This window comes from Sciurus vulgaris, assembly GCF_902686455.1.
Source record: "Sciurus vulgaris genome assembly, chromosome: 7".
In the NCBI taxonomy this organism is placed as follows: Eukaryota; Metazoa; Chordata; class Mammalia; order Rodentia; family Sciuridae; genus Sciurus; species Sciurus vulgaris.
This window is the reverse complement of record NC_136467.1, coordinates 79,846,239-79,858,247: the sequence shown is the minus strand read 5'-3', so window position 1 is coordinate 79,858,247 and position 12,009 is coordinate 79,846,239. Positions and strand designations below refer to the sequence as shown.

The 12,009-nt window shown below is 37.0% G+C and overlaps 1 protein-coding gene across 2 annotated transcripts in view; it reads right to left on the bottom strand.

Moving 5' to 3' along the window:
• Positions 1-12,009, bottom strand: part of ME1 (malic enzyme 1) — a 205,998-nt gene that overhangs the window by 6,240 nt on the left and 187,749 nt on the right. For both annotated transcript variants that reach the window (XR_013765019.1, XM_079146979.1), the window contains exons 11-12: positions 9,093-9,235; positions 7,087-7,260 (exon numbers count right to left, since the gene is read on the bottom strand). Coding sequence is in view for 1 of the 2 variants with exons in the window: in XM_079146979.1 (XP_079003105.1) it covers positions 7,087-7,260; positions 9,093-9,235 (317 nt within the window). In the remaining variant the exon portion in view is untranslated. The remainder of the gene's footprint in view (positions 1-7,086; positions 7,261-9,092; positions 9,236-12,009) is intronic.

Here is a 12,009-nt window from a genome sequence, read left to right as displayed (position 1 = left end):
CCCCCCTAGTCCAGGCGCCTTCACCTGTGTAACTATAAATAAAGGTGAAGGTGGGGCTCGTCCATCTTGTTGGAGGCCTGATCTGGTATGGCCCACTCCATCACACCCCCTTCCATTTGAAAAGAGTATTGGCTCTTGTGTGTTTATTGATTAGATAAGTTTGTTAGTAATTAATTGATCACCGGCACCACTGTCCTCCAACAGAAACTCTTCCCCTCATCCAGCAGGACATGGAAACCCCTCCACGCTAAAATATTGTTTGTTGCCATCAGCAAATAAGTAAGACATTGAACAACTATAACACTATAGATAAATCTAAAAAACAGTTACACTGGGTGTGATGGCACATGTCTGTAATTCCAGCTACTTGGGAGGCTAAGGCATGAGGATTACAAGTTTGAGGCCAGCCTGAGCAATTTAACAAAACCCTATCTCAAAATAAAAAAATAAAAAAGGGGCTGAGAGAGTAGGTGGCCCTGTACAGAGGTGGCTCACTCCTGAGGAAATGCATAATTCACTGGTAAAATATCCCCAGTTTTAATCCCCAGTACCAAAAAAAAAAAAAAAAAAACAAAAATAAAAAGGGCTGGGATTATAGCTCACTGGAAGAGCATGTTTAATTCCTCAGTACTACCACCACCAAAAAAAACAAAAAACAAAAAAACAGGCAGTTATTATCCTTGAGAGATTTGAGATTTAATGAGGTAACAGGGTGCTAGAAGAGAGAATACTGAAATGAGCCTAAAGTGAAATATGAGTATTAAGAATCCTGAGGAAGAATGGTAATCGAAAGGCTTCACAGTGGAGGCAGGCTGGTGGCTAGAATCCACTGAAAACCACAAGTTAGAAAAACAGGTCAGGGACATTCCAGAGGAAGACAAAGTCAAACCAAAGGCAGAGATGCATGAACTGAACTCAGGAGCACACGTGTCCTGAGCTGGGGGAGCAGAGAATCTGTTAGAGAAACATGGATGGATTGGAGTGTTTTCAATGTCAAGTAAGGAATTTGGGTTAAATCCTGTGGGTGATTGAGGACTTCTGATTTAGACAAAGCAAGGTGGGTGGAGAAACCTTTAATACTGCACAAAACATTACAATCTATAATTACAGGATTGATTATAATTTTACAATACACTCATCATTTAACTCATTAATTTCTTGCCTTTGTAACATGGCATTCAAGCACTTTTGGCCACCAGAGTCCTAAACTTTAGGATAGCGAAAAATTAAATATTCCACACTCTCATGAAGTCACCAAACAAGTGGGGTCTGCCATTTCCCCCAGAGCCTAAGAGGAGATAAAATCAGCTCTGCCACCCCCACAGCAACAGCTGTCGCTTCCCAGAAAGAAGAGATGGAGAGGGCCCAGCAGAGCTAAAGAAGGGCAGGGAGGCTGAGCTGGAGGTAGACTTCCCATGTCGGGTCCTCTGAACTCTCAAATATGTGTTACATGAGAGCCAGATTTAGGGCCTGCCACAGAGGGCCTGAAGGCCTGAAATACGACAGAGTTAATAAAAGAGGCTTTTCCAAATCATTTCCAAAACTTTTTCCATAACCTTCTTTCCTATCTCCCAACACATTTGAAGAAGCAGGCCTTGACAAGAAGGGAATATGGTTAAAGTCTAGCCAATTTCTCCCAAACCCTAGCTATGGTTTGATGTGATTTATCCCCCAAAGATTCATGTGCTGGAGGCTTGGTTCTCAGGGTGTTAGTGTCAAGCTGGAGAAATGTTTAAGAGGAGGAGCCTACTGTGAAGTAATTAGGAAACTGAGGGCACTGTCCTTAGAAGGGATGAATGCTAATCCCTCACAGTTAATATCTATGAGAGTAGGTTGTTATGAAGCAAAGCAACCCCATGCACTTGGCCCTTTCTGCACCCAGATGCTTCCCTTTCCATATCTCTATCAGAAGGGTCACTGGACTTTCAGCCTCCAAAACTGAGCTAAACAAACCTCTTTTCTTCATAACGTATACAGGTCAGGTATTTGGTTATAGCAACAGAAAATGGATCAATATTTTCCACAAGGTGTTGGAGAAGAGTGAAAAAGAATACTGCAGGCCTCTTCTACCACAAGACGAGGATATGATATTTCAATTAGATATAAAATTCTGAACTGGAAATGCTTAACTATTGCTGATTGACTCAGACTAGTATCCAGTTAGGAATTAAAACTTATGAAAAGAATGAATAAACAAAGTTATGGGATTTTACTAAGATGTCACTAAGGGAAAGAAAAGGAAAATATGATGGAGAATTATTTAAAACAATGACTGCAGCAAAATAAAACCATTCCCAATTGAATCAAGACTATTTTAAATACATTGCTATTCCTTGTTTTGCAAAGGATTTATGGAAGATTTAAATCTGTTGGCACCATCCTAACTAGAATAATATATATTCCATGTTTGTAAAATTATATCAAAATAAATTATACTGTCATGTATAACTAAAAAGAACCAATAAAAAAAGAAATGTGAAAAAAAATCAGTTAGCATTTTTTAGATGTTAAAGCAAGTTTTATGGGTATCTATATTATTACTTAGTTGAATAGGGCAAAATGAGTAGACCCAAGTTCTAGTGTAAGGCAGACCTTTAGTTGAATGCTAATTCCACTGATTACTATCTGTTTGAATTTGGGCAAATTAATTAACTTTTCTAAGCCTTAGTATTCTCATCAGCAATACAGAACTTAAAAAATTCCTAATCCATGGGATCAAATGAAGTAAATTCCAGTATTTACCAGTGTCTGTCAAAGTTCAGTGTTCAATGAATCTTGACTATTTCATTAAAACAGCAACAAAACAAATAAAACCAAAAACAAAAACGAAACAACATAGTCAGCATGGCAAAACAGAAGTAAAATAGCTTTGGGGTGAGGTCTACCTCTACACTGCATTAGCTTATTAGTATATGGCTTGGGAGCAAGTTCTACAACCAATCAACTTCAAATTTTTTCAACTATTAATGTGACATACTGTTATGGTTTGGATGTGAAGTGTCTTCCAAAAGCTCACATGTGAGACAATACAAGAAGGTTTGGAGGAGAAATGATTGGGTTAGAGCCTTATCCTAATTAGTGAATTCATCCTTGATGGGATTAATGGTGGTAACTGGAGGCAGGAGGGGTGTGGGTGAAGGAAGAAGTTCACTGGGGGTGTGGCTATGGGGTATATATTTGTATCTGGAAAGTGAAGGCTCTCTCTCTCTCTCACATCACATAATCTGTTTCCCTTTGCCACACACATCTGCCATGATGTCCTGCCTCACCTCAAGCCCTGAGAAATGGAGCATGCTGTCTATGGATGGAGAACTCTAGAACTGTGAGTACTCAAATAAACTTTCCTCCTTTAAAACTGTGCTGTCAGGTCTTTCAGTCACAGAGACAAAACAGCTGACTAAAACACATACATACCTTGAATCTATCACCCCTGCCATATCGCTAACACTTGATGTTATTGTTTTATTTTGTTTTGTTTTATATCTAGAATACTTCACAAATGTCAGAAAGACTGGGGACAGTCAGAAGATGGATGAGTAAAAAAGAATCATCCTGAATTGTGGAACAGAGACACATAGCAAACAGGTGACAAGGGTAAAATGTAAGGAATGGATTCTGGAAATGCACTGGTTTGGATAGGTTTAAATGTGTCCCCCAAAGATTCACATGTTGGAAACTCGGTCCTTAGTATGGCAATGATGGTAGGCAACTTTATGAGATAGGCCTGCTGGTCATACTACTGGGAGCATGCCACAGTCAAAAGGACTGTGTGGGAGCCCAGTTTTTCTCTAGCTTCCTACTTTGCAGTGTGAGTTCTTCCTCTGGTACATGCTCCATCACCCATGATGGGGCCCTCACCAGACCCTGCACCATGCTATCTGGAATTTCAGCCTCCAAACCATAAGCTAAATAAATCTCTCTCCCTCCTTCCCTCCACTCCCCACTTTCCCTAAAGTTAGCTCTAGAAAGTCAGGTATTTCATTTCTTGTAACATGAATGGACTCAGTGCGGACGCAGGGGAATACGAGAATACTTAAGTCTTGCTCTCACCTACTGACTCATTCATTCAAAAACTATTTGATGCCTTGGATGCCTCTATCTCTCTCAAAATAATCTCTCTCAATCTCATTCTGACAATGTTATAGCAGCTGAACTTGAAGGTTTCTCCATATGCTATTGTCCATAATGATCATCTCAGGTATCCTATGGGCAGATATCATAAAGAGATGGGGCAGGGTGGAGGAGAGGACCAGCCGATAATTTGGGGGTTGGGTAAAGAAAGGTGGCCAAGGATTGTCTCCTAGGTGTGAAGAAAAAGAGAGGAGTCTGTTCCCAGGCTGTTCCACAGACCATATAGGGCCAATACTACTGACTCAGGGAGCACTGCGCCTTCTCATCATGCTCCAGAAGACTGTCCCCAGTGCCAGGAAAGCTAAAAATCTCTTCATAATATGAAAATGTCCAGAAATAACCTTTCATATTGGTGTTAACCCAGAAGTTTCTGGTTCAATGTGAGATAAAATTAGTATTTTTGACTATGATTCTAACAGTTATTAAATCTGGGATTGCCAAAGAATTCACCTTGATATCTTACATGTTTCTTTTATGAATTACAAAATAAAAAATAGACAAGAAGGACTCTCTTCTTTTTTTGGCCAACTGGTAGTGAGTGTCTTATGGTATTCATTTTTGCTAAGCTATATGACTACGTTCAATTTAATCCAATCCAACAAGTACTTGTGGTTTCTGCTTTGTGCTCTGCACTGTGCTAGATGTTACTGGAGTTCTTCAAGTAGTTTATGGAAGATTTTTTGTCTTTAAAGAAAATAATCTATAATTTAATGATAGAGGCAACACTTAATCTTTTTGAAATATGAAGCTCTGAAAAGTATAACACACCCAGGAATAAAATTAAATGTTGATATATTTAATAAGGACAATCATGACAAGAAGAAAGATCAAGATGAGTCAGACTTGTCAGAAAAAGGATTTGAGAATAAGGTTAGATGTAAGCAGTATCCTGAACATGAGACTGGATGGAGAATAATTCTAGCAGGAAGGAAGGAAGGTAAAGCAGTTTCCAGGAGTATGTTTACATAGTGTGCCTGAAGGCTATGGGATAAGAAAGAATGAAAAGAATGTCAGGCTTTTAAGCTTTGGTGCCTGCCTGGAACAGGGGTGTCACTATTAGAAATATGGATGCTGAGGGTGAGGGAAAATATGATTTTCAATGTGCTTAAGGACACAACTGAGCATGTCTGGGGAATTATACAGCAGGGCAACTGATGTTAGGGTAAAAGAGGGAATAGATATACACAGATTTGGCCACTACTAGAATGAAGACAATGGAAACAAATGGATGAGATCTTTGAAAGCATATGAAAAAGAGAAGAAAAAGTAAGACAAAAGAAAAGGAATGCTAAGGGTATGGGAAAGGTCTTGGTTAAAACAGGGTGAAAGGAGACAAAGAGGAGGCTGGGGATGTAGTTCAGGGTACCATGCAAGTCTAACACGTGAAAGGCCCTGGGGTGAATGCCTAGAACCAAATAACAGAAGACAAAGTAAACAACAAATGGGACATAATTAAAGTAGTATTAGAAAAATGAATGTTGTGTTGAAGCCTAGGAGAAAATCAGTGAAAAGCAAAAAGATGCTGCCAGAGGTCCACTAGCTACAATAAGAATAGGACTGCTCACATCACCAAATGTTTCTTCAAAGATTTTTTGGAAGTGATCATTACTCTTCCTGAATAAGAAATGAAAAAATTTTTTCATGATTTGTCACTAGAGGGTGCTAGAGTAACTTAGGAAAGAAAACAGCTACAGAAAGCAAAGGATCATTTTTCTTCCTTCTGATGTGCCTATTCTAAAAGATAATGATTACACTTTCCATAAAGTAAAAACAACTTTAAAATGCTCTCTTAGTAATTAGATATCTACTTACGTTTAATGAGATTTTGGGGATTAAAGAAAACCTGAGACATCAGCTGTCATGCTTTTAATGCAGTGAAGCAAAACAAAAGAACAGAACTTCCAGACATTGTTCTCACATTATCAAGCCAGGCACTAACCCCTGGAATATGCTCCTGTAGTTCACACAGAAATCTTTTTCTATATTCTTCAATCCTCATCATAATGGAAGGAATAATATGTTTTAAGGCTAGATACATATGAATATTAATCAGGTTTTATTTGGTTCAGTTCAGTAGTTTAATTTTAAGAGAAGAAATTCACAAGCTTCTTATTTACGAATTGCATTCTGTTTGAATCTGAAACATGGTTATCATCCACTATTATCAAAAGGTCATGGTTTTAGAAATATATAACCAATTACTGCTGAGGCTTAGGGCACAAGGGAAACTAATGGAAATATGAAGCTCATAGCTTATTTTGTGCCATGGGTAATAAAGTCCTTTGTCTCTGACCTAAGAGCATCAAGTCTTGTCAGCATCTATGAAACTATGGCTAAGTTGTTAGCCTGCAAGTAGGGTAAAAGTGTAGATCTTTGTTCTTGACAGAACAAGATTCCCTAGTGGACATGCACCATAATGCTCTCAGAATCTTTCCTGAAGACCCTGATTATAGCCTACTTCTCCTATTCTTTTATTGGTTTGATAAATATTTATTTCCCTATTTAAATTTCATTTCTGCTTAAATATTAGTGTGGTTTGTTTTCTGCATTGAATGCCCACTACACCATATTAGACTTTTTTTTAAAGCCTTCAAAATGCCTTTATTCAGGAAGATTCACAATGAAATATTTATCACTTAATCATCATTTGGAAACAATATTTTAGTTGTCTCATTAAATTTCACAGAATTTAATGAGAAATGTGAAGATAAAAAAGGGTTCCTTCCATGAAATCAAAACACAATTTATTTAATGGTTGTTGAAGAAGAATCTTTTACTATTGACCCAATATGAACCTGCTACCTACCCACCCCTATGCATCTTTGGGAAAGTCATTCTCTTCAATAGATTTTACTACTTCTAGAGAGCAAGCTGAGATGCTAGATAAATAAAACATTAGACAAATGAGGCTGAGCATATTTTATAGCTTTGGCAAACTTAAGTAACTTATGATACCTCGGCAGTAGTGAGAAAGATCTTATCTGTGATGTGCCTCAGTCCACATGCCACAACCCCAAGAGCAACTCCAGGGAACACATAGGAATTGTTGCCTTGGCCAGGGTATAGGGTCTGTCCATTTGGAAGAGTGACTGGATCAAAAGGACTGCCACTGGCAAAAATTGCACGTCCCTGAAATATAAACATATACCGCTAGTTAAAAATAAGCAGGTTATTTTAAAACAAATATGACAGAACTATCCCATAGCCAAAAGAGTAAGCACTTAGAAACTAACTTTTCATCAACTCCCTAGTAAACATGGGCAAACTTTTGTAATGTTGGGCAACAGGTTTTGGTTGTGACAGTTCTCTATATTACTTTTGTCTCCCAGAATTAGTTACCCTAAGACTATCACTCTGTTCTCTGCAGTGGTCCAATGCACAGGCCAATTAACCATTTCTACATAGGCTTCCAATTATAGAATTCTGAAGATTAAAAAAAAAAAAAAAAAAAGAGCCAGCTATAATGCCAGCTACATGGGAGACGGAGGCAAGAGGGCCACAAGTCCAAGGACAGCCTTGGCAACTTAGTGAGACTCTGTCTCAAAAAAAAAAAAAAGGCTGGGGAGATAACTCAGTGGTCGAGCATCCCTGTGTTCAATCCCTAGTATCTAAAAAAGAAGAAAAAAAGAAGAGAGAGAGAGAAAGAGAGGAAAAAGAGGGAGAGAGGGAGGATGAGTAGGTAGGTTTATATTAGAGTATTAGAATACTGGAAATAACATTTAGATTAGAACTTAATTTTCAACCTCAGAATGGCTTTCAATGTTTTATGTCTAACGATACAGAACACTGGGTAAGACCATAAGAAAAAGCTGAGACCATTTATTGGTAGAGTGCTTGCCTCACAAGCACAAGGCCCTGGGTTCAATTCCTAGCACCACAAAAAAAAAAAAAGGAATAAATTTGGCTAATTTTACCTATGTGTATCACTGATGAGTCTCTAAATTCTTGAGGACTATTGAGATATATTCAGACAAAATAATTAATTAAACACTTCTTAATTATGTGTTTTCTATGTGCAAAGCACTATGCCAAAATTTGCTAGTGCTTACAGGGTTGTTATTGGTCCTCCCCACCTCCTTTTAAGGATTTGAGAACTACTGGGGAAAGTGAAACAAATTCCCCAATCTACAGATGAATTAAAAATTAAAATCAGTGAGGATACTAATGCCAACCCAAATAAGAGAGGAAAGCAATGGAGTGGCTCCTTGCGGGGAAAATAAAATCATTAATTCTAGTAACGAGCATTTAAAGATATATTATTAAAGACATAAAGCAATCAAGTTCTGATTTGTGCTGTGGTATACCTCTGTGTTGCTGTTTACCTTCTCTGCTTCGTTTTGGATTTTATAACTCAAATAAGTTTTAGATATGACTCAATCTCTATTTTGTTGTAATGACATTTTCAGATCTTTGAAGAAAACAAAAGGCTCTTGCCAACATATAAGTCAAATAGATTAGTGAAACGTAATATAAAATACCATAATTTTCTGAAGCAGTAAGATACTGAAGCATTGAAGACTCCTATCCCAACCTGGCTGAATATCAAGATGGCTGCCCAAAGGCATCAACACCCAAACCCTGAATTTTGCAAAGGAAAAATTTATACTATATGCTTCAATATTTGGGAATAGCTAGTTAAAAGCTATTTTAACAACCATCTAAAATCAAGGGTTTTTTCCTTATTATTTTACTTTTATATTTAAATCAGATACTTTCAAACCACTTGAAGAAAATTATCACTAAAACATTACAAAGTTTATTTTATTTTACTAAAGAAGAAGAGTGATACAAATGAAACTCTAGAAAAGGATAGAGTTCTCATTCCTATAATCTGTTCACTTTTCTTTCAAATGCTTTTCAACAATTTTTGATGGTTATATGGTAATTACCTTAGATATCCTAGGTTTCCCTATAATTTGTCAAAGTTCGATTATTAAGATACCAGTATACTTTTACTTTACCTTTGTTATTTTATAACACTGCTCCGCAGAACATTCTGCTTTGCTGGTTGGATTACTCAAAGCGAAAATAATAGGTCGTTCATTAAAGGTAGCCATATCCTTGAGAATTTGTTCTGAGAATGCACCACCAATTGCAGCAACTCCTAATGAAAAAATGAGAATTCAGTGATTAGAACAATCAGTGGTTAATTCATCCAAGAAGCCCATACCAAAAACAATGAAGTATGTTAGGTTATTTTCTAATAGAAACAAAATATATCATATCTGCATTAAGGTATAATGCTAAAAAGAGATGCCTATCAATGCCAACAATCTTTAGGGTTATAAATCAACAAGTATCTTTAAAATATACAGATACACAGAATACTTACACTACAGCAGCCACATCAGTGTTCATAGCAGCACAATTCACAATGGCTTAGCTTTGGAACCAGCCCAGGTGTACCCTCAACAGATGAATGGATTTAAAAAAATGTAGTATATATACACAATAGAGTATTACTTAGGTATAAAGAATGATTTTGTGGCATTTGCTGGTTAATGGATGGAACTAGAGACTGTCATGCTAAGTGAAATAAGCCAATCCCCAAAAAATCAAAGGTTGAATGTTTTCCTTTATATATGGAAGCTAATCCAAAAGAAGGGGAAGGGGAGATTAAAAAAAAAAAAAGAATAGAAGTTTAAGATCAGAGGAGTAAACAAAGGGGAATGAAAGGAAAAGAGGAGGAATGGAATAGGAAACTTCCTGTGTACATATATGAATATACCACAGTGAATCTCACTACCATGTACATCCATTAGATGATAATTAAAAAATAAGTAAATAAAGATCAACAGAGAAAAAGGGAAGGGAACAGGAGTGGGAAGAAGGCAGGGAAAGAAGAACTGCTGGGGACTGAAGGAGAACAAATTATATTCCACACTTTTATAATTATGTTATTTTCATGTAAAACTAAAAAGAATCAAAAAATGATAAAATTATGGCATTTGCAGGCAAATGGATGAAATTGGAGAATATCATGCTAAGTGAGATAACCCAATCTCAAAAAACTAAAGGACGAATGATCTCGCTGATAAGGGAATGAGGACGTATAATGGGGGGTGGGAGGGGTTAACGTTAGGGTTAGGGTTAGGTTTAGGGTTAGGGATAAGGAGAGTGGTAAGAATGGAGGAAGGAAGGACTGTATAGAGGGAAAAGAGGGGTGGGAGGGGTGGGGGGAAGGGAAAAAATAACAGAATGAATCAAACAACAATACCCTATGTAAATTTATGATTACACAAATGGTATGCCTTGACTCCATGTACAAATAGAGAAACAACATGTATCCCATTTGTTTACAATAATAAAAAAAAGAAAAAAAATACATAAATAAATAAATCACAGATGTAGCCAGGCATGGTGTTACATGCATATAATCCCAGCAACTTGGGAGGTTGAGCAGGAGGACAGCAAGCTTGAGGCCAATTTGGGCAACTTCGACTCAGTTTCAAAACAAAAAAATAAAAGGGCTGGGAATATAGTTCAGTGCCAGAGCAACCCTGGGCTCAATTTGACTCATAACGTTAGTAGGTAGTAGGGTGCTCTCCATCTCGAGTAACGAAAGATCACTCCATCACTCCACCTCAGGTGACCAAAAATTCCAACCATAAATTGGCCTCCTTCACAACCAGATATTACCTTCTTAAACTAGAAGAAGCAGTGTAAACAGCTTAAGGGATTTCAAACTTCAAAACATGTGCAGAGCATTGAGAAACTGTCATTTAGGGGACCCTGATTTATTGTGATTTACTTTATAGCTTTAAACCCCTGCAGGTTTCACATAGATATTAATGTAAACCTTCCAACATGTCAAAACCAGCAAAAGCATGAAGTCATGAAACCCCAGTAACCACCCCAAATACATAATACTTGATGAAAGAGGTTCCCAAACCAATTATTAAAAATCACATGGGAAACCCCCAGCTATTTCCTTTCTTGAAGATAGTGCACTCCATACACTCATACCCCAGAGCATTATTTCAATTTTGCTGAATAATCCCTTTATGCTTTTCTAACTGTGTCTCTCACCTGACATCTTTCCAAGAACCCAGGAAACAATACTCACTGACTAAGTGGCCCATCACTTCAAATTTTGATTATAGACATTTGATTTAGGAAATTAAACTATGTGCAATATATGTACTCTCCCTATAAGAAATTCTATGAGTATTCAGTTTGTCAGGTGATAAAGCAAGTATATTTTGCACACCAATGTTAACACTTAAGATAATATCTCATTCAATTGCAAAATTCAAGTATCACTCATCAAAAGATTTTTAACGGACAAATAAAATAATTAGTGTAATGGAAATAAAAGCAGTAAGATTGCTGAAAGAACATTTTTTGTCACTATTTAGGATATGTGTTTTTTATTTTTATTTATATATGACAGTAAAATGTATTTTGGCAGAATATATACACATAGAAAATACCTTATTCTGTTTAGGATCCCACTCTTGTGGTTGTACGTGATGTGGAGTTACCCTGGCTGTGTATACAAATACAAGGCTATGAAAGTTATGACCAATTAATTCTACTATCTTTCTATTATCCTTCCCACTCCCTTCCCTTCTTTCCCTTTGTCTAGTTCAATGGATTTCTATTCTTCCCCTCCCTACCCTCCCTCGTTGTGGGTTAGCATCCACAAATCAGAGAGAATATTTGACCTTTGATTTTTGGAGATTGGTTTATTTCACTTAGCAAGATAATTTCCAGCTCCATCCATTTACTGGCAAATGCCATAATTTCATTCTTCTTTATGGTAAGTAATATTCCATTATGTATATATACCACATTTTATTTATCCATTTATCCATTGAAGGGAATATAGGTTGTTTCCATAGCTTAGCTATTGTGCACTGAGCTGCTATAAACATG